The sequence below is a fragment of the Trichechus manatus genome, unplaced genomic scaffold, assembly GCF_000243295.1.
Source record: "Trichechus manatus latirostris isolate Lorelei unplaced genomic scaffold, TriManLat1.0 scaffold00026, whole genome shotgun sequence".
NCBI lineage: Eukaryota > Metazoa > Chordata > Mammalia > Sirenia > Trichechidae > Trichechus > Trichechus manatus.
Window position 1 is genome coordinate 8,710,499 of NW_004443962.1, and position 23,800 is coordinate 8,734,298.

General features: G+C 37.4%; 1 protein-coding gene across 5 annotated transcripts in view; it reads left to right on the forward strand.

The window, feature by feature from the left end:
- The window catches only part of CCDC14 (coiled-coil domain containing 14), a 46,978-nt gene that overhangs the window by 12,558 nt on the left and 10,620 nt on the right, over nt 1-23,800 (forward strand). For 4 of the 5 annotated variants that reach the window (XR_002823612.1, XM_012554777.2, XM_023728791.1 and 1 more), the window contains exons 6-12: nt 5,930-6,166; nt 6,279-6,373; nt 7,306-7,834; nt 10,772-10,913; nt 20,608-20,690; nt 22,962-23,180; nt 23,276-23,408. Coding sequence is in view for 4 of the 5 variants with exons in the window: in XM_012554777.2 (XP_012410231.2) it covers nt 5,930-6,166; nt 6,279-6,373; nt 7,306-7,834; nt 10,772-10,913; nt 20,608-20,690; nt 22,962-23,180; nt 23,276-23,408 (1,438 nt within the window). In the remaining variant the exon portion in view is untranslated. Of the gene's footprint in view, nt 1-2,045; nt 5,287-5,929; nt 6,167-6,278; nt 6,374-7,305; nt 7,835-10,771; nt 10,914-20,607; nt 20,691-22,961; nt 23,181-23,275; nt 23,409-23,800 lie in introns of those variants that run through there. The other variant, XM_023728789.1, reaches the window with a different exon arrangement.

The window sequence follows — 23,800 nt, forward strand, 5'->3', positions numbered from 1 at the left end:
TAACTGCATTCCCTATGTGCTTTATTACGTATATGAATGTATGTGCATATGGTCACATATACATGCACATACACACACACACACACACACACACACATATATATATATATATATATACACATATATGTATACACACATACATATATACTTGCACATATATTTTTTGGTTGTTGCAAAATTATGTATGCTATACCAATTATGAAAAGGCCCTTTTTCCTTGTCTACATCTTAGTGACATCATTTACCTTGTCTAGTTGTGCACACTTTGCCATCATTTGGAGTTACCTTTCCCATCACCAAAAATGACTAGTGTCTACTATCTAAAGAGTGGGTCCCCCTTTTCCCCCCACCCATCCTTGGTAACCACTGATGAACATGAGTTTCTGGGTATTTACTTATGTCATTTCATAAAAGTGAGGTCATACAATATTTGTTTTTTGTGATTGACTTATTTCACTCAACATAATGTCCTCCAGGTTCATTCACATTGTCAGACGTCTTAGGAACTCTTTTTTCTTTATTGCTGAGTAGTGGTTCCATTGTATGTATGTACCACTCCATTGCTTTTATAGCAAGCAGTAAACAAGCCTGCTCGTCGTCCCAGAGGGAAACAGTACCTCATCCCTCAAGGTTGTTGTTTTCTTGGCGTAACCAGCATGTCCTGAAAGAGCAGGAGAGACCCATAAAAGACTGTCTGTTTCTACAATACAATCCATATAGATCAGCATCCCAGGGAGACTAAGGTGGAGATGAGTGGAGGATGGATTTGGTGGGGCAGATGGGAGATATCTGGCATTTTGGCTTCCCAGCATTAAATTTTCACTTAGATTAGAGTCAGATCAGCCATTCTGGCCTGTGATCAGGGCACAGTATTCTTATCTTTCCCCTAGACTTTGTTCATCAGAAGGAAGGACCTGCTTCCCATGGGACAATCTCCTTTAGGGGTGCAGGATTAGAAAATGGTTTTCATTGTTTTATTTACTCCTAAGGCTGACTTAAGAAGCAGAAGCTCCCTTCCTTTTTGTTCAACTACTCTTACCTTTTTTAGTTTACCAAACTCTGTAGCACTATCTGCAAGGTTTTTGCTCTGTTATTACAGTGTTCAACAATACACAAAAATCAAGCTCAACACTTGCACTCTTTTACATATTACCCCAAGTGATGTAATCATAAATAGAACTTTAAGGAATCTCTTATAGCATGTTAAACAATATCTGTATGTCATTTTAATGTTAACATACATTAACTTGCTGTTTGTGTTAACTCTTGTGGTGCGATAGATTGCTTTTATATGGCTTTTCTTGCCATGTCTTGTAACTCCCACCAAAGGACTGGGTGTGGCTATGCAAATAAGGTGCTTGTGGCCTACCAAGGGGATTGGATAACTTGCTAATAATGCAAATAAGGTGCATGGCACCCTTGTGGGAGTGAGACCATGCACACAAGGTGTATGGAGCCCTAATGAGTGGATTGGTCAGTTTTACCATTGCGCTAGGCTTAAAAGAGAGCCAATCCTAGAGCAGAGGGAGGCCTCACTACCACCAAGAAGAGACGGGAATGGAGCGTGTTCTTTGGACCCAGGGTCCCTGCACTGAGGACCTCCTAGACCCGGGAGACAGAGAGAGGGAACTATAACACAGAAGACAGAGAGAGATGGCAGTGCAGCAGTAGCAAGAGCAATAGCGGTACAAGATGGCAGAAACCAGGAGACCAGCGGGAGAAAGCTGTGGTGGGGATTGCAACCCACAGAGCTAGAAGCTTTGTAACACTTGCCAGAGCAGGGCAGAGGAGAGGCCGAGGGCCAGAGAGAGGCCTGCCTCCGGACACAGCTGAGAAGAAGCTGTCCTGATTGGAGAACTGTAACCTGAGTCATTTCTGATCCCAAGCTGTACCCTGTTATTTCCCTGAATAATCCCATAACTGTGAGTTTGGTCTTTGAGTTCTGTGAGGCCATTGCAATGAATTACTGAACCCAGCAGAGAAGTAGAGAGTGCCATGGGAGGGATGGCTGGTGTCAGAATTGGTAAAAAGTTTGGAGAGAGGAGGAGGTATGTCTGACCTCTGCTTCATAGGAATAAGCCTTGGGCTGTTGATCTAGATTCTCCTTCCCCCTTATGTAGTTAGACGAGGAGGTCAGATGCCTCTGCACTGCCATTTTTACAACTATCTTCGGGCGCATCCTTATGTACTTTCTTTCTGGGACCTGCCTTTTCACTGAGGTTCTGTGGAGTCAAGTAAGTGCGCCTTGATGTAGAATGGAGTAAGGAGGCAGAGAAGCAGTTGCAGATATACGCTGAACTTGGAAGTGCTCCTGACATTTAAAGAAAAAAAAAATCTTTTTTTTAATTAGCAACTGTGTTGAATGCTCTGGGTATGTGACTGCTTTCAGTAACATACATACATTGCTGCCCTCACCTGGGCCAATAAACCACCACAGACAGAATCCTTTAAGCATTGATTGCCCCGATCAAGGCCAGGTTTTCCCTTACATATTTCAAATTATAACAGACAGTTACAGTGCATGGCTCCTATCTGCATTAGATGTTTGTTCTATATTTGGGTGGCAGAGATTTTCTCACCTGTCAGACTGTGGAACAACATCCAGTGTTTGTACCTCAGGAAGAATGCAAGGACTAGAAAAGTTTTGTGGACTGAGTAAGTGCATACCTTTCATGAATTCTAGTGGTTTATGAATAAATTTATCAACTGACACCAATTAAACATTGCCATTCTGATCGGTTAGGTACAATTTTCATGGAAAGTGCTTTGGTGTAATGAAACAAGAGCAAGAAAAAAATACTCCATTTGTATTTGTGTAGTAACAGGCTCTTTTTATTGTTGTTGGTGGTTTGTTTTGTTTATTTTAAAATTGTATAGTAGCAATATAAATGCAATCTTTTCTGTCAGTTTGATATTACCTGTCTTGGATTATTTGCTTTGAAGGCTTTGTATCTTAAATCCAAACATTCAACATTATCAGTATAGTTTCATATGGATGGGATTAATTAGGGAGCATGGAAAGTCTTTCTAAAGCTTTAATTTTTAAGAAATTGTTTGGCATTGATCAGTTTATGTTGGATGATGACATTTGGTGGCTGAGAGGCATAATATTAGAGCTCAGCTTTATCAGAGCTTGTAGACGACAGCCCTGGAAAAGAAAGTGAATTAGAGCCAACGCCTGGGAGTATGAGTATGAAATCTGAGAATTCCTCACACCAGACCGTTTTGTTTTTGAGGGGCCAAATATAATCCAAGAGCAGAAGAGAGACCGGGAGATCGGGAGGAAAGGAAGAGTGCGGGGCTGGTGTGATGCTGTTTACACCGCAGGCCTGAAATCTGTGATTGGACAGCCGTGGGTTAACTCTGATCTCACCCTCTCACCCATTTTAAATTTCCAAATGAAAATATTTCAGAGGTTACTTTTCCATTTGGTGTATTATAATTGGATTTCCAGTAAGAACTACATAGTTTTACAGATACTTGTTTAACCATTTTTGCTGTAGCTCGTCTGTTCAGATAACGAATAACTTATTGCTTTCGGTTTTAATCTCCTTAGAGGGAACATACTTAGAGGTATCGGGTACTTACTGATATCAAGTGGGAAGATTTATGAATATGAAATATTTATTTGTCTAAAGGCTTTGCAGCCATTTGGTAATAGAGAGAACATTTATTGAGTTCTTGTATGTGCTAGACATTGATCTAAATGTTTTACAAGTGTTATCTCCTTTACTAATTCTCAAAACAACCTTTTGAAATAGGTACTCTTATTATCACCATTTTTCTGGTGCGAAAAAGGAGCCCAGAGACATTAAGTAATTTGCCCGAGGTTACTCAGCTAATAAGTACTAAAGCTTATGAATTCTGGCCTAGGAAGTGCGTTCACAGGAGTAGAGTGTTTTCAAAAGGAAACACAGCAAGTCAAAATGGAGCCATTGAATCGCCAACCATATTCATAGTCAAATATTCATTTAGCAGTCTTTATCTTAAATTTTTTTTCCCCGTTTTTACTGATTATGGTATGTAATCTGCTTTTAACTTTTTTGGTTTTTGCTGTTGCACTTAAGTTTTATACTTTTAGCAATGTTTTTATTTTCAATAAGCTATGTATTACATGTTTACATATTGAAGGATTCTGTGTAGTTTTTAATTTAACTTAAAAAAAGATATTTCTAAATTGAGGAATAACTCTTGTAAAGTTAAGTACATCAATCTCAGTGATTATTTTTGCATATGAATACACCCATGTAGTCACCACCCAGATCAAGATACAGAACATTTTCAGCACCCTGTAGGGCTCCCTCCTGGTCAGTGTTCTCACCATCAGCACCTCCACAGCCTATGCCTCATTCCTGCGTAACCACTAATCTGACTTCCATCTCTAATGGCTAGTTTTGCCTGTTTTTGAACTTCATGTAAACAGAATCATACACTATGTACTCTTGTGTCTGATATATTTCATACAACCTAGTGTCTGCTAAATTCATCCAGGTAGTTGTGTGTATAAGTAATTTGTTCTTTTTCATTGCTGTATAAGGTTTCATTGTATACCGCAGTTTATTTCATTGAATGCCTGTTTTCATTGCTGTCAAGTTGATTCTGACTTACAGCAACCCTATACCACAATTTATTTACTCATTTCTATTGATGGTTATTTGGGTGCTTTCAGTTTTGGGCTACTACTAATGAAACTGTTATGAACATTCTTCTGTACATATTTTAGCAGACATAAGCACTCATTTCTTTTAGGTATATACCCAGGTGTAGGACTGCTGTGTCATAGAATATGTGTGTATTCGTCTTTGGTAGGTACTGCCGAAAGCTATATATTTTTCTAAACTTACTTTGTACCCTGATAACCTATGATCTACCAGAACACTCTGACTGCTGTCAGTAGTCTTTAAAAAACATTTCAGAAGGGAATGTTACTAGACAGGGGAATACATTTCAGATTTTTGGCACTGATCTATACAGTAGTGCTTTGTAGAAAACTTTGTTGTTTTTGATTTATTAGTTTATTAATACCAGGTTTCTACTTTGTACATAGACTAATACCAGGCTCTATGGGAGAAAATAATGAAGTGTAAGATGCAGCCAGCCCTGCCTAAAGAAGCTGATAGTTGAGTCAGAGGGACAAGAGATGAAAAGATAAGCAATATAGGGCGATGTGTAAGTGGGGTATGATTTGTATAGAAAATATGTGCTCTGGGATCGACAAGAACAGTCCCTGGACTGGAATGATTAGCAAAGGCTTCATGGAAGAGTCAAGCCCTCATCTGAGCCTTGGTGAGTGAGTAGAATTGAATTGGAAGGGATGGGTCCGTATGAGCAATGTTATGGAAAGGTGAGAAAGGCCTGTAGGGTGACTAAACTGGCCTGGCTAGAAAAAAAAATTTGAGTTGAGAGTCTTGGGAAGATAGCTGGAAAAGTAGAATTTGAAGCCCCAATGTGTAGATTAAGTCTTTTTTTTCTTTTCATGATCTCTAAGCTTTGATTTTCTTTACAGTCAAAGCATCAGAATTACCACAAAGTACTCTGTTTTTCCTACTCCGTTTTCCCCTGGGAGCATGAACTGGGCCAGGGGCAACGTGAAGGATATTTATTGGACTTTAGAGAGAACGTAACACCCTCAAGAGCTCTTTGTATCAGAATGTAATCGAAGGAGAAATTCCACAAGTAGCATTTAATGGAGATATTAAAGAATAGTATGGATAATTTTTGACTGGGGGAAACAATTTATTACCTACCTACTTTGAAAAAGAATTTGAGGTGATTTTCTTTAGGGGTGATAGTGGTAAAGCCTTTCTGTGAAGTATATCATGTTGAATCGGGCTACTTCTGAGAGTGCTTTTTGTCCCTAAGACCCTATTCTGAAAATTTTTGAAGAATCCTATTTCAAGAACTTTTTTTTTTCCTTCCTCCACATTAGTATCTTCAGATAATAAGAAACAGATACCGGATGAAGCTTCTGCTAGAAATGAAAGAGACTCATCAGACATAGCACAAAATCGGTTATTACAAGATCATTATAGAATGTATTCACCCATAATATACCAAGCCCTCTGTGAGCACGTGCAGACTCAGATGTCACTGATGAATGACTTGGCTTCAAAGAACAGCTCTAGTGGAATTCCTGTTATACCTTGCCATACTGTTTCTGCTTCTGGTTAGTATGAATAATGTTTTTAAAAGCATGAATAGAAGCTGTAATTAAATCACGTGGTTATTGTGTAAGCAGGATGAGATGTGAGTGATTTTCTCTCCCTCTTACCTTTTAGAATCTCAGGCAACTCCGCGTTCTAGTTATGGCTTGCCGACCTCCACCCCAGTCCAGTCACCTCAGCGGCCATCCTGCCCTCCAGTGGTTCATTCTGTGGGTACATTTTTGTACTGTACAGGGAATGATTTGCCTGTAAAAATTGTCATCGTAGTAAGGACAATTGAATGTACTGATTGTTGATTGTATCTTAATGCAGTAGGATATGAAGACTAATTATCTTTTTCAAGTTTATTTTTATTAGAAAAATACCTAATTATTAAGGACAGTGGTAGGGTAGAAAGTGGGGAAGGAGGGGCGGGAGGTGTGGAAAACAATAGAAAAAAGAAATCACCCATCCCTACCACCCAAGCACAATTTCTATTAACACACTGATAGAGTGCTTTCTAATCATTTAATTCTCTGTGAGATTTTGTTTTCTGGTTTCTTTGGTTGTTGCTGTTAAGTTTGCTTTCTTTTTGAAATACAGTTATAATTAAATTTTATATGCTGCTTTTTTTCACTTAACATTTTATTGTAAGCATACTTCTGTATTAAAATATGCCTTTTGTAAATTTTTAATGAGTGGTTATTACTATATTTAGTGGATATACCATAGGCTGGTGTCACTACTCCCCTGTGGTTAGACATTTAGGTAACAGCCAGGTTTTTAGTACTGTAACGTTTCTGGAAGTATGTTTATGCAAAAGCTTTTTGTGTGTTTGAGCTTCTTTTCCTACAGTTCCCCAGAGTGGAAATATGAACGCAGCTAATTTTTGACGCCTTTACACCAGTTGTGGTGTTTGCGAACAGTCTATCTTAGTCACAGCCTTGCCATGTTCCTGTGTTGCAGACTGAACTCACTAAGCTGTAAAAAACTAGAGTCTTCACTGTACTGAGGAGAAATCTCGTTTACTCACTGGTCATCTGTAACTCCATCGTGCAAAAAGTCATTTTCTAATATTTCTGGTTTGAGTTTATTCTAATCAATGCCTGGAAGCCAATGCTTGCACTTTTGAAGAGTTAACGTATTTTTTTTCTTTCTTTAGGACGTTCAGACTGATAGTGACAACCAGTTTGCGTCAGAAGGTAAAACAGTGTCTGTGAGCTCTACTGATGCTCCAAGGGGTTCCTTCAATACCAGTCCTGGAGCTCCACGCAGCCTGCCCAAATCCGATAAATCGGCTATCCCAGTGTATCCCCAGCTGGGTCTTGCTGATGGAATTCTTCCACAGCAAGCAGACCTGCTAAATGTCTCTAAGGACGCAGACCTACTAAAATGTCTCCAAACATATATGTCTCTGTTGCGTTGTCATGGAAAGGAAACTCATTCGGACAGTCAGACACACCGAAGCCCTGCTCGAACACAGCCAGCTTTCTTGGCCACTAATGAAAAGAAATGTGCCAGGGAAAATACTGGAGAAGCCACCAGTGAAGGAAAGGAGTTAAACATACGTTTGCGAGAGGCAAGAACTGTCAAGGATGCACAGAAGGCAAAAAATGTGAACCAGACCACCGACAAAGCTAGAACTATAAAGTATTTGTTGGGAGAGCTCAAGTCCCTGGTAGTAGAACAAGGTAGCTGAGCACTTTCTTTATATTTTTCTGTGGCATAGTGGTATGCTAAATAGCACCGTCATATTATTTAGCCATCATTTAAATTTAGAATAATCAATGCGGAGTTTGGGGTATTTTCCACAGAACTGTGTCTTAAGCCAACAAGGAAATGAGTTCTGCCTGTTTTACGCTTTTAGGTTTTGAATCCCTTTCCTGCCCTACCCCCTTGTGAATTTGAAATGTCTTAGGGAATATCAAACATTTAGCCTTTTGCTTGCAAGTGTATATTCATTCTACTTGATCCAAAGAGACCTTGAAAAGATTTAATCTAAGAGAATTTGTGGAGATAAAATTTTAGCGGTCAGAGATTAATTGATGATTAATTCCCTGGAGTAGATTGATTCTTTTTCCCGCTTGAAAAAGGTACAGAGATTTTCTCCCCATCACTCTTTCTTCTTCTTCTTTTTTTTTTTTTTTAAATTGTGCTTTAGTTGAAGGTTTACAGAGCAAATTAGTTTCTCATTAAACAATTAGTACACACATTGTTTTGTGACATTGGTTTCCAACCCTACAATGTGTCAGCACTCTCCCTTTCTTGACCTTGGGTTCCCCATTACCAGTTTTCCTGTCCCCTCCTGCCTTCTCGTCCTTGCCCCTGGGTTGGTGTGCCCATTTAGTCTGCTTCTGTTTTATGGGCCTGTCTAATCCTTGGCTGAAAGGTGCCCATCACTTCTTTAGTAACAGCTGTTATTTTGTTTCACACGTCTCGCTTTGAGAGGTAGCCAAAACATTTTATGGTAATGCTCTTTTCAGTTTACTTTTAGGATTTTTTAAATTGAATCATGAAAAATGTCTTAGGTGGACTTACGTGATATTTGAGCCAGGTTGTATTCGTTTTCATTATGTATGTATTTTCTAAAGTAATGACTTTTTCTTGAAGTGTGTTACCGATTTGTTATCTGGGGAAACAGTAATTGATTGTGGAAGCACTGATTGAATAATGTTTGCCAACAGACAAAAAAATACCAAATTCAAAATGTAGCTGTAGAAAAATAGCATCATTAATCCAAATTGTCAATGTGTTAAAATTGATGCATTTTCAGACCTTTAATTTATTAACATTTTCCTAACCAAATACTTTGTCATGGTAACGATAATAATAACAGTAACAATAGTAGCTGTCATTGGTTGAATACTTACTATGTCCCTGGCACTGTGCTAAGTGTTTTATAGACATTATCTCATTTAATCCTCACAGCAACCCTATGAGGTACTGTTATTGCCCCCATTTTACAGATGAGGAAACTGAGGCTTGGAGAACATTATCTCATTTAATTCTATCAGCAACCCTGTGAGATACTGTTATTATCTTCATTTAACCATGAAGAAACCCAGGCTTGAAAAGTTAAATAATTTTTTTTAAATAATATGTTTTATTTAGCCCAATATATGTAGACTATTAACGTGTAATCAATATAAAAAGTTATTAATGACATATTTTACGTTCATCTTTAAGAGTTAAATAGTTTGACTAACATTGTGTTGCTAGAAAGTGGTGGAGCCCAACTCTCTGTCTCCAAAGCCCATAAGTAAAACTGTTCTACACCGGGTTGGTAGAGGATTGCTTGGTAATCGGGCACAGTTGTCTCCTGTGTTCATGTATTTTTTATCAGGGTGTTGAAATACCCTGTGGAATTGAGTAATTTTTGTAATTTAGTGTCTTAGCTATCTAGGGCTGCTATAACAGAAATACCACAAGCAATGGCTTCAACAAACAGAAGTTTATTCTCTCACAGACTAGTAGGCTAGAAGTCCAAATTCAAGGCGTCAGCTCCAAGGGAAGGCTTTCTCTCTCTGTCAGCTCTGGAGAAAGTTCCTCGTCATCAGTCTTCCCCTGGACTACAAGCTTCTCTGCGCAGGAACCCCAGGTCCAAAGGATGTGCTGTGCCCCTGGCACTTCTTTCTTGGTAATACGAGGTCCCCCATGTCTCTCTGCTGGCTTCTCTTTTTTATATCTCAAAAAAGACTGACTTAAGACACAGCCTAATTTTGTAGATTGAGTTCTGCCTCATTAACATCACTTCTCTAATCCTGCCTCATTAACATCATGGAGGCAAGATTTACAACACATAGCAAAATCACATCAGATGACAAAATGTTAGATAAGCTCAGATACTGGGAATCATGACATAGCCGAGTGACAGAAGTTTTGGGGGGACACTATTCAATCCATGACACTTAGAATATACTTTCTACCTCTTTTGGTCATCACACAGTTAGTATTCGTAGATGCTTTCAGTTCACAGATAATTTGAAGGCGAGTGAGGGAACAACAACAACAAAAGACAGAAGATCTCATATCTCCCCTCCACCTGTACCTGCTTGCCGCCTCCGAAACCATCCACGCCCTGCAGCTGATAGCAGGATGGTGCTGCTGTTGATGGCAGTCAAATGAGGCGTGGCTGGATGTGCTAAATCTAGTATTATAAAATTAAATAGTGAAACCTAATCTTTGTAGAACCTCACTCACCGTTTTGCCAAATCAGTTACCTAAGGTAAATTATTTGTTTATGCCAGAATCAAAGGTTGTGTTATAAATGCTCCTACTGCAAGCAATTTAGGAGCCCAGTATTGTCTTTTGGTAAATATGAACTGGTAGATATGTGTAAACTACCTTCCTGTGAGATTCTTTAACTGAAGAAAACCACTAATATAATAATCCTGTGGTTTATGCTTAATCATGAATTTACTGACCTTAATATCTTTAGAATTTTTCCGAGTAAGCTAATACAGGCAGCAAGAAGGAGGAAAATGGGACTTGTAAATAACTGAGTCGAATTTATTTATAGCAAATATGTACATAGTTATAAAAATTTTCTTTTTTAGTAATACATACTAATAACCTTACCAAAAACAGCCTACAATATTGTTTTTATTCATTTCTTCTGCCTTTTGTAGGGGATTCAGAAATTCAGAGGCTGGTTACAGAACTGGAGGCGTGCATGTCTCTGCTTCCAGCAATAAGTGGAAACACAAATATTCAAGTTGAAATAGCATTGGCCATGCAACCACTAAGAAGTGAAAATGCTCAGTTACGCAGGTAAGAATTGCTCTTTGAATATTTTCATCTTGTATGCAAAGACATTCCATGGCCAGAACAAAGGTGCCGGGTGGGATCTCTAAGCCTCCATAAGGAACATAGATTTGCTGTCTTAATGTAATTCTACTTTTGCTTCCTCATTTTCCAAAGATTGCCAGCATTCTCTAACTCTTCCATTTTTCTGTGCACTAGTCTGTACTTTCTCCCACCTCTTTTACCTGTCTTGTTGCTTGGTTGGTAGTGTGCAGAGAGGAAACTGAAGTACCTCAGTGCATTTGTCAGGCTAGGCTAGGCTACGCTGCAGTAAGAAACTCCAAAATGTCATTGGCATAGCACAGCAGAAGTTTATTTCTCCCTCATGCCAAGACCAACATGGGCCACTGACAGCTCTCTTTCATCCTGTGGCTTAGGATCCAGGCTCCCTCTGTTTTATGAGGCCACTGTCTCAATATGTGTTTTGCAAGAAAAAGAGAACGTGGGTATGGCACACCAGCTCTTATATGCCTCAACCCAGAAGTCACAGTGTCACTTCTGCTTATATATTTTTAGGTGAAAACGAGGCACATGGCCCTGCCTAATATAAGGGTTTAGGACATGTCATCTTCTCGTGCTTCTCACGTACCCGGGAAGGGGAACCTGAAGTGGGTAAGCACTAGTAGCCCCACCACGCTCAGAGACAGAAAAAGCTCCTTTAACTCTTCGATTTTTTGTTTTTTTCCTTTTGGCCATCTTAATTTTTGTTGGAATTATATTCTTAGTTTGTTTAGGAAAGATGTAATTCAGATCTAATCTTGGAATATAGGAAATCACCCATATGCTATCAATAATGTCTTTACTTTGCATGTTCCATTGGCAACCACCGAGGCCACCACTCCAGTGTCTGTTTATTAAAATACTTCGCAGAGAGTTGGAACACATTTTCAGCTGCTTCTGCAGCACTGCAGCGTGAGTGTGCCCTGAGAGAACATTACAGCCTCATCAGCTGTGGACATTGTACAAGATGGGGCCGAACGAACAGTTTCAAGAACTTGGAAAGCAGTAAAATAGGATTCCTAATTGGAGCGTAGCTTAGGTTTATGGATCTGGAGCCTGCAAAGGCATGACACCTAGTGAAATTTACTTGTTTAGGATTCTTTCTCTAGATACCATGATAGAAGATGGGGTTGCTGAGGTTAAATTCTGATAACACTTTCTTCATTTCTGACCTAAGGGATCCCCGTACAAGCACTAATTTTCCAAAAACCAGAATAAATAATAGTAAGGATAATAAACAGCAAATACCACTACTAACATTTATTGAATATTTGTTATGTGCCAGGCACTATTGTTCTTTATATGTGCCATCTGTTTAAATCCTTACAACAACACTATGAAGTAGGTATTACATTATTCTCATTTACAAATGAGGAAACCAAGGCGCAGAAAGATTATGTAACTTGCCCAGCGTCACATACCTACAAGGTGGCAGAGTCAAGACTCAAACCCAGGCAGTTTGATTTTAGAGCCCAGTGTTCTTAACTTCTAGACCTCTATACTGTCTCTGCTAGGAAGTAGAGGTTAACTGAGTTATACTTCAATATCTAGGTGTATTTTGTGGAACAAATGACTAAACTAAGCCCTTAAAATAAACAAGCATATTGTTTAAAGGTAGGACTATAAAATAATTGGTTTCTTAAATAAGCATACCAGAACTTAGTCTCAGAATGTTATCTATTTTAACGTTGTCATAATGGGAAATACCAATAGTTCTTATTTCCTTTCCTTGAAACAATTTTAGAACATTTTATAATTGCCTTAGGAGCTAATTTATAAGCCACTGAAGAAAACGAGACTTAATACTTTATTGTCATGGCTTGGTATTAATTTTTTTAAAAAGATATCAGTTTGATGTCTAACCTGATTCTTCAGACTTGGCATCGGAGCTTTTTTGGCTGTGTGTCTTTAAAGGACAAAGATTATATACCATGCTATTGCCACAGTTGTTTATTTGCCTTTCTAAAAGATGAAATTATTGAGAAATGAAGAATTTGTCACATCTGTGCCTTTTAGCAGAATGAGGTTTTCAGCAGAAGTGTGGGAATTTTTGTGCCATTTTTATTCGGAAAGAATCATGATCTCCATTACCAATGATAATTGGAATGCATAGCTTCATTAAAAAGTGGTTTTCATCATTTTCAATCACAAAAATATTTTTTCCTGTTTAGACATTTAGAAAGACATGTTTCTGTTTAGCCAGAAAAGTGATCTTTCAGAACTTTATCTTAGAGTTTATTGCCATCTTGTGGCTTAAAAAAAAATAGCTAGGAGCATGGTTTCTATGGCATTTTTAGTATTTGGGGCTGGACAGGTTTTTGTTATGTGGGACTCCTGACAAGTGCCCAACATTTAGCCTCCCTGGTCTCCACCCACTGTATGTCTGTAGTGCCCCCTCCCAGCCATCCATTTTGACCACCAAAAGCTCTTGCACATTCCTAAATTTCCTGAATAGGAGTTAGGGAACTGTGGTACTACCTCCAGTTACAAATCATTGAGCTAGAGAGTGCCTTAATATTTACAGGGAAAGTTAGAATTTATGACCGTTTCCTGGTTTTCGATTCAGACATGAGACCATTACGTACTTATGCAGAACAAAAAAATGAAATGGGAGTGAGAGGGAGGATAATTTGACAGATGGTAACATAATTCCTCCAGACAGAAGCTATTAGAGGAGGAATAGATTTGTTTTTGAATTTATCTTTTAGTTAGGAGGGCCAGTGAGATTTAGGCACACTGAATGCATCATGTAGAGCATCTGGGATGTGAGTCTGAAGCACAGGGACAAGATTCAGGATCGAAATGTCCATGGGAGTTATTCATTCAACATTTTTTTAACTGAACTTTTACTATAGATCTGGCACTGTTCTAGGCACTGGAGACAGTGTAACTAAAAGCAAGTGATTTGTTATCAAGAAGGCATAAAGTGTGCACAAAGCCAAGAGTGAATTGTTGGGGAATAACAGCTTTTTAAAGAAAGGACAGAGGAAGAGTAGTCTGAAAGAAGCTGAGAAGGAGCAGGTAGGGAAGTAGCAGGAAAACTAGGAGAGACTGATGTCACAGAAACCATGAGAGGAAAACGTTATAGGAGGAGAGATATTTGCATAACATTCAGATAAACTGACAAAAAGTACAAAGGTAGGGCAAGTGTAAACATCATAAGATGAAAACCCAAAAAAGAAAAAAAATTGCAAGAAAACTTAGCAGTATTCCATAGTCTCAAGGAAATTTAAAAATAATAGAATCTCCCGTAGAGAGAGGGAGAGATTGTTTGAAGAGGATAAAACAGTCGAAGAAAACAAGTACTAGGTAAGCTCAGAAAAAGAAAAGAGAAAAATAAAAATCTTACAAAAGGAAAGCCCCATTTAAAAAAACAACAAATAAACGAAATGAAGTCAGGAATAGTATATTCCAGTAGAACTTAAGCAATATGAGGGGTGAATTTTTGTCTTTTATTTGCTGCTGTATCTCCAGTATGAGAAGAGTGCCTAGGACTTACTCTAATAAATACTTGTTAAATGACTAAATTCATGGTGGATAATCTTGAAGAAATCAAAATGGAAAAAGAATGATCTAAAAATTATTATAGAAGACATGATACAGAAGGAAGAGAAACCAAAGAGATGCAAATTGGCATAATTGATGTTCCTGGAAAAGAGAACAACAAATGGATTAGAAACATTGTTAAAAGATTTATAAATACAGAGAAATTTACTAATCTAAGAATTTGTGTCTGCAGATTAAGAGGACATCCAGGGTCCCAGAAAAACTATGTAAAACAATCAACATCAAGACATATGCTGGTAAAATTACTATACTTTAAGAATAAAAAATAATAATTTTTATAGACACTCCAAAAGAAAAAGCAAGTATCAAGCTGTTCTCAGACTTGTACGGCAATATTAGTTGACAAAGGATCATAGAACAGCATTTACAAAGTTCTAAGGGAAAGAAAGTATGCTCCAAGAATCTCACATGTGGTCCAGCCAACCTTTTATGGTAAAGGCAACAGTCACATTCTCAAACGTATAAGAACTTTGGAAAGACTTTCCTAAGTTCTTGGGCTCCTTTGAAACTCTTGCACAGCAAAGTCCAGTCAATCAAGAGATGAATGCAAATGAAGGAGTGGACTAGAGATGACCTGGGAATCTGTCTTTATGTAGAACCAAGATTAAACAACTATGGGAATTATAGTAACAGAACAGAATGTGTTCGTAATCTTGACAATATAATTCCAAACTCTTAATGTTTCTCATGTACCATTTTCTTAATTTTAGTCTATTTAGAAATTAATATCTTAAAGTAAAAAACATTGGTTAAAGTTTATCAGTTCTGGTTTCACTTTTTACCTTTTTTTTGGGGGGGGGTCAAAATCATGTAATCCTAAATTCAATACATGATATTTTAAAATAATATTTTAATACTATCCCATTATTTAGAAATGCTGTTTAGCTATTTGTTTTTGTCTCTATATACACTAGAAAAAAAAGTCTGAATGGTATCCAGCAAATAATGATTATTCTTTCTACGTAACGTTTTCCTAGAGATTCTAACCAGTGCAATAAGGCAAGAAAAAAACACAAACTAGCCCCACTGGAAAGGAATAAGTAAAACTGTCTTATTTACAGATGATATTATAGTCTTTGTAGAAAATCTTACAGATATTACAAAAAGTTACTAGAACTGGAACTCACTTGAGTTTAGCAAGGTTGCAGGATACTTGGTCAGTATACAAAAATCAACTGAGTTTCTGTGTATCAGCAACAAACAATTTGAAATGAAATTTAAAATCAATACCATTTATAGTAGCATCAAAAAATATGAAAAACTTAGGAATAAATTTGATAAAAGATGTGTAAGTCCCATCCATTGAAAGCAACAAAACACTGCTGAGAGAAATTAAAGACCTATATAAATGAGAGATATGCCAGGCCCAGAGATCATAAGACTTATTGTTAAGATGTCAACTCTCCACATTGAGCTATAGATTCTATGTAATTCCAGTGAAAACTTGAGCAGGCTTTTTCTAGAAAGCTGATTCTAAAATATATATGGAAATTCAAAGAAACTAGAATAATCAAAACAACTTTGGGAAAGGAGAACAAAGTTGGTACTGTCTGATTTTAAGACAATGTTACAGTAAAAGGCATCTGGGCATTGATATAACGGTAGGCAAATAGTGAAATAGAACAGAGAATCCAGAAATAGGCTCACCCATGTGGACACTGATTTTTTTTTTACAATGTGCCAAAGAAATTCAATGGGAAAAGAATAATTGTTTCGGTAAATAGAGCTGGAACAATTGGAGAGCAATATTTAAAAAAAAGAAAAAAACAAACCTCAACCTTTACCTTATACCATATACAAAAATTAACTTGAAATGGATCACAGATTTTAATATGAGCTAAAACTATGAAACTTGTAGAAATAGAAATAGGAGAAAATCTTAGTGACCTTGGGTTGGGAAAGATTTCTTACATACAGCACAAAATTCTAAACTAGAAAAGAAAAAATAAGTTGAACATCAAAATTAAAAACTTTTGCTCTTCAAAATAACACTGCTACTAAAAATGAAAAGGCAACCCACAAACTGGAAGATGTTTGCAAAATGTACATTTGATAAAGTACTTGTTCTTAAAATATAGAAAGAGTTATTACAATTCAATAATAAGACAAATACCCAGTTTTAAAGTGGGCAAAATATGTGAACAGACGCTTCATCAGAAAAGATATATGGATATCAAATAAACACACATAAAGATGCTTACCATCATTAATCAGATACCACTGTACTTACAAAAACAAGAAACCAAACCCATTACTATCAAGTCTGAGCCCTTAATGTGCTACCCTTCCAGAAATCCATTGCCATCGAGTTGATTTCAACTTGTAGCAACCCTATAGGACAGAATAGAACTGCCCCATAGGGTTTCTGAGGAGCAGCTGGCGGATTCAAACTGCCGACCTATCAGTTAGCAGTCCAGTGCTTAACCACTCTGCCACTAGGGCTCCATATACCTGCTAGAATGGCTACAATTAAAAAGACTGATCATATCATGTGTTGCTGAAGATATAAAGGAACTAGAAGTCTTATAACTCAGCTGGTGAGAACGTAAAATAGTACAACCATTTTGGAAAACATTTTGGCCATTTCTTAAAAATTAACCATACATCTACGACATGACCCAGCTATTTCACGCTTAGGTATTTACTCAAGAGAGGTGAAAGCATATGTCCACACAAAGACTTGTTCATGAAATGCCCATCAGCAGGTGAATAAACAAATGGTGATATATCCATAAAATGGAATCTGCTCAACAATAAAAAGGAAGGACCTATTAACATATGCAACAGCTTAGATGAATCTCAAAATCATTCTGAAAGAAGCCAGACATAAACGAGTATATATTGTATGATTCCATTTATATAAAATTCTAGAAAATGCAAACTGATCTATAAATCAGTGGTTGCCTGGGAAGGAAAGGGGTACAAAACGGGGCATGAGGAAACTTTTCAGGGTGTTAAATGTGTTCATTACCTTTATTGTGGTGATGGTTTCATCACATCATGTGCCAAAACTTATCAAATTGTACCTTTTAAATATTGCTGTTTTCATTTTACCTCAATGAGTGATATTAAAAATCATGAGTGAACTGAAAAAAAAGTCAGTAGATGTCAGCAGTTTTTCTTTTCCTTTATTAAAATGTTAAGTATACTTAAATTTAATGCATAATATTTTAAAAGCATATATAACATCCATTTTTAAAAGATTATCTTTTGCTATTTATTTTTATGTACACATCATTCATTATGAATCATTTTTTATACAACACTTATTTTTTAAAAACCTGGCTCTGAAAGTAGGCAATGAGAGGGAAGAGAGTAGATAGTGGTACAGTTAGGTTGGAGGGAGTATTTTCTTAACTATGGGAGCAATTTTAGTATACTTCTCAGCTCAGGCACATGAGCCGGCTAAGAGAGAGAAGTTGAATGAAAAGATAAAGGGAGTGATACAGGAGTAGAGTCTCTGAGGGCACAGGAGGAGGTGGGAGCAGATGAGGCTCCTGAGATTAGAAGAAAGAAGTGAGGATTCGTCTACATACACATGAATTTGTAGGCCCTGGGACAGAAGGACAACCATTTGTCCCCAATCCATGTTATTTTAGTGAAAATAGGAAGGTATTCTACTAGATGAGCGGGATAAGGATAAGAGACTTCCCATGAGTGATGCAAAGTTTAGATTGCCTCTGTGGGGAAGAGAGGAATCTGACCAGCGACACGCAAAAAGATTGTCAAGCAAAGCTGCTGTCACATGCTTGGTATGTAAGAGGACCTCACCACTTAGAGTTTTCTGGCAAATAGCAAAAGAAGCATTCTGGTTGGGAGTTCTGAATCACCAGTCTCTGCCGCCTTTTCTAGATGTGCACTCTTTGTTGTAAAAGGGAAACCTTTTTAGAAAATCAGAATTTTATTATAGTTAGCATTTTGAAAGTGTTTGAGGCTTCTGTCCTCATTAAATTTTAATTGCACGATAATATATTTTTGTGAAAGAATCAAAACAATACAGAAGATATAAAGTAAGACATGAAAGTTTCCTTTTACACATACTATCTCCACTTATCTCCCTACTGTTAACAGATTGGTGCATTTCCTTCCAGAAGCTGTATGACCCTATGCATGCATACTCCACACACACATGTACACATAATAGAGCTTTTAAAAGCAGTATATGGGGTCATATTATAATACTGTTCTACAGCTTGCATTTTTCACTTCATAATGTGTCTTGGAGATTTTTCTATGTTGGTACATATAGATATGTCTCAGTCTTTCTAATGGCATGTGTATTAGTATTTCGTAGTATGAATGTATCATAATTCATGTAGCATTTTAGGTTTTTTGAACTTCCCACTGTTAAATTTTGCTGTTGTGAATATCCTTGTAATACATCTACAAGGTTGTAGATACTTTTGCACATGCACAACTATTTCTGAGGCTAGATTACCTAGAGGTAAAATTATTTTGTCAGAGATTATGAACATTTTATATTTGGATGGATGCTACCAAATGGCCATCCAACATGGTTATAGCAGTAGACTCCCACCATGTGAGATAATTCATTTCCTCATGCCCTTACAACACTGAGCGTTATTTCCTTCTATTTTTGACATTCTGGTGGCCAAAAATGGCAAGTTTTAAATTTGTAGTTTTTCATATTACACTGAGCATTTTTCGTAGGTTTATAGGCCACTTCTGCTTCTTATGTGAATTGCCTCTTGTTATCCTTTGTCACTTTTTTACAGGATTGCCTTTCTTACTGATTTGTAAGAGCTCTTTAAGTGTTGTGGACTCTGTCTGTTATATAGGTGGTCTGTTAATTCTAGAACAAGTTTCAAATTTTGATGTAATCAGATTCTTTATTCTTTTCCTTGACAGTTGCCGGATTTTGAATCTTGCTTAGGAATGCCTTTCCCATTTCAAGATTAGGTAGATTTCCCCCTAACACTTGTTTTTTTTTTGGTTTTTGTTTGTATATTTTATGGTTAGCTCTTAATCTACCTGGAATTAACACATGTGAATGGTGTGAGGTAGGGTACTATCATTTTAGATTCAGTAACAAAAATAAACATTCTAATACAGAATATTTTCAGGTAAGTAATTCTGGAAAAGAGTCCTTTGATGGTGCAAATGGTTAATGTGCTTGGCTACTAGCCGAAAGTTTGGAGATTGAAGTCTACCCAGAGGTGCCTCAGAAGAAAGGCCTGGCAATCTACTTCCAAAAAATTAGCCATTGAAAACCCTGTGGAGCACAGTTCTACTCTAAAACACATGGGGCCACCATAAGCCTGAATCACCTCACCAACAACTGGAAAAAAAATTCTGGAAAGATACTAGAGATAACTTTTTTTTTTTAAGCTCCAGTACCATTTTAGAAGAAAACACTTTTTCATGTTCCTTTTTATTCCTATTCGTGAAGCAGCTGCGTATGTGAAGTTGCTGCTTATTAATATTCTTGTTAAGGTCATTAACTTTTCCATCCAATAAATAAATTATTAGAAGTGTAAGCTTGTGTCTCCTAGTCTCTTCGTTGTGTGACGGATATCAAACAGATGTCTTATAGCAGTCAGTCCCTGTAGGTGTTCTAGTTCAATGACAGATCTTTAAGAAAGTAGATGATTAACTACAGTGATGAAGGGAGACAGAAAGAAGAAGAAAACAGCAAGAGGAGATAGGAAATGAGAGAAATAGAAGGAAAGAAGAAACCATTAAGTGATAAAGGAACAGAAAAGAAAAGAGGAAAAAAGAAAGGAACCTTTTTTAGTGAGGTGAGGTTTTATGCTGTCTCGGGATCTCTTCCTTGGCTAACCTGGCCCACCCTCTTCAGCCTCAACTACTCCTACCTCAGAGGATACCTGTGTACCTGTCTTCTTGAGACCTGTTTCCACCACTAGAGCTATTTCTTTTTAATTACCTTAGGCCTCATAACAGTCGTATTGTTGTTTTGTTCATTCGACTTTAGTCTCTCGTTTTGAAGGTGAGTAGACTTCTGCTATCCTACTGGCTGCCACTGTATGTTTTCTCTTTTTTGACAGACTGTCAAATGTACACTTAAATGGGTGCGAGATTCCTGCGTTCAGTGTTTCTTTGTAATTTCCTTTAGGCAAGTGAGAATTTTGAACCAGCAACTTAGAGAAGGAGAGAAAAGTCAAAAGACGTCTGGTTCTCTGGGCTGCAACCTTAAACGTAGGTAAAAAGAACTTAAAGGATTGATGTTAAAGTCTTTGTGGCTCTGGAAATGTTGATAGAGAATTGGGCTTTCTTAATTAATTTTCTCTAGGTGGATTTTCTTTTTTTTTTCAATCAACTTTTTTTTAAAGATTGAAGTAATACTCATTAAAATTTCAAATAGTATGCAGAAACACACAAAAATAAAAGATCCGTGCTATCACTCCCCAGCAATATACCCCTGTTTTTAAAACAACAAACAAAACAAAAAATAAAAACTGAGTTTCCTTTTAGATATCTTCGGTTCATATATAACTGACTTATTTCACAAGTACTTACTGTGTGCTAGGCACTAACAACTACAGATGTACTTTTTCCTTTTTAAAAATGAGATCACACTGTATATACTCTTCTGCAGCTTGCATTTACTCAACATGTAGTACATACTGTTTATATCAAATGCACAAATACGCTTCTTTAAGAACTGCTTGGGTATTATGCTGCTGTATCATCATTTATTTAAAGACCTCTGCTGATAGACAGTCGGAATAGACTCGATGGCAACAGGTTTTGGTTTTTTGACTGATAGATATGTAGACACTTCTCTCTCTCTTTTTCAAATAGAAACAATACTGCAATAAAAATCTTTGTACATGCGTTTTTGTGCACATATGTGAGCATTTTTGTAGGATAGATTTATAGCAATAAACTGCTGTGTCAAAGGCTATATTTAGCTACAGTTTTGACAGATATTGCCCACTTGTCCTTATGGGTCACAGAGCTTAAAGAAAAAACTAATAGTTCTAGTAGATGAGAACTTTTTTTTTGGTATGTTTGGAAGCCTTTCCTAAACCTAACAAAAACTCAGATGCCACAAAGGGAAAGGTTGATAAAATACGCCCCAAGAAGTTTTTTAAAATTTCTGAACAGCAAAATTACAAATATATTAAAAAAGCATCAACATGGGGAAAATTTTATGATGCATGACAAAGGCTTAATGTTCTAAATATATAAAGATCTCTTATAAGCAATAATAACAGTATGAGCACCCAACAGAACATTTCATAGAATTGTTCAACTTCACCAGAAGCTTGGTCTAAGCCAGTATCATCTGTTAATTGAACCGTTGATCTCCCTACTTCATATCTTGGCTCTTCTCTATCCTCCTCCAAGTCCCTGCCCCCCCCCCCGCCCCCATATCTTTTATTCTCAGTGGAACCAAAGTGCTCTTTTACGAAATTACTCTGCCTCTTACTTTCAATGACTTCCCATTGTACTTCAGATAAAAATTACTTAGGGTCAAGGAGACCCTACATCGTCTGGCTGCTGCCTGCCTCTCACGTTACTGAGTTCCATTTTCCCCCATTTCTCCCTTGTTCACCACGTTCTTGCCACACTGATCTCATTTTAGTACCTGCAGAAGTCTAAGCTCTTGGATATCTCAAGGCTTTCCTGCAGGCTCTGCTTTTGCCCTCTCAAACCCCTCCCCCTTTCTTCTCACCCTCTGGCCTCAATTTAAAACTCATCCCCTGCATGAACCCTTCTGTTGCTACTCTTAAGTAATTTCTCTTTGTATTCTCTGCCCATCTACCTTACCATTCCCTTCAGAGCACTTATTACCATTTATGATTGTTTGTTATCAGCTCCATGAGAGCAGGGACCATGTCTATTTTGTACACTGCTGTCTACCCACATTCTAATACAGTGCCTCACAAATAGTAAGCATTCGGTCAAGGCTGTGCTTATGAGGTGGATGGTGCCCGATGCTTTTATAACCATTAAAAAGAATGTGGTAGATCTCTGCTCATATAGAACAACCTTACGGGGGAAGAAGGCCAGGTCAGACACAGTGTGCACAATGTGATTAACTTAGGTTTGTTTAAAGACATATATGCGAAAGCGTTTTCCAGAAGGATACCAAAGTGATGGCCTCTGAGAGATAGTAGAGGTGGAGTAAGAGGAGACTCTTCACTGAGAATTATTTGGTATCATTGGTATTTGGTGGTGTTTAATTATTTTTACTTTGTACATAGATTATTCTCATTTAGAAAAACAAAAATTAATGCCCAAAAAATCAATTGCAGAAAAAGGCATGACTTCTGCCAATCAGTTTTTAAAATACATTTGATATTTATGTAGAACTGCTCAAGCGTATAGTTGCTAAGCAAAAGCAATAAATTCTGGGCCTTTGAAAATAAGCAAAGCCCCCCACCTCGCCCCGCCCAGATCTTTGCAGGTTTGTGCTTTTTAAATTATGACAACAGTTACTTCGTCTGTTTCGTCTTACAGTGCTCTCTCTCCGGGCGTTGAACGTGTCGCTGCAGAATCGGTTGCAGGAGTCACTGGAGACTCAGGAATCACTGCAGAGGAAAAACGAAGAGCTCTTAAAAGTGATTGAAAACCAGGAAGATGAAAACAAGAAATTTGCCAGTATATTCAAAGAGAAAAATCAAACTATACTTGAAAATAAACAGCAGTTTGACATGGAGACAACAAGGATGAAAATCGGTATTTATCTGGACTATAGTTATGGTCACATTTTTAAAAAGTAGTAAGGAAGCTGACTTTTATTTATTTATTTGTTTATTGATTGGATGTTTTAGAATTGGAGGAAGCCTTAGTCAGTGTGAACAGCTCCCAGTTTAAATTAGAAGCTGCTGAGAAGGAAAATCAGATACTAGGAATAACATTACGTCAGCGTGATGCTGAGGTGACTCGACTGAGAGAGTTAACCAGGTAATACTGACTTTGGGAATAACCCATGCTTTTTATCAGATGCACTTATAAACTTTAATTTCAGACTTGCAGTCTTTCCCCTTTTTCTCTTTTTTTGTCACTGCTTTTGTTAATTTCTAGTGGTGTTCCAATTAAGTTAATTTAGAAATTTCAAACTAGTAAAATGCATTTTTCAACCAGGTAATTCTCAGCAAAGGTCTCTGATGAGGAGCTAAAGGCTTGTACAGCAAAGTGGTTAAGACTCTTAACTTAAGAGTTCCTGCTGGTCTGAAGGTAGAGAGACCTGAGATGCAATCCCAGCTCTGCCCCTTATTAGCTGTGTGACTTTGAGCAAGTTATGTGACCTCTCTAAGCCTTAGCTGTAAAGCGGGGACATGAACAGGGTTAATGGG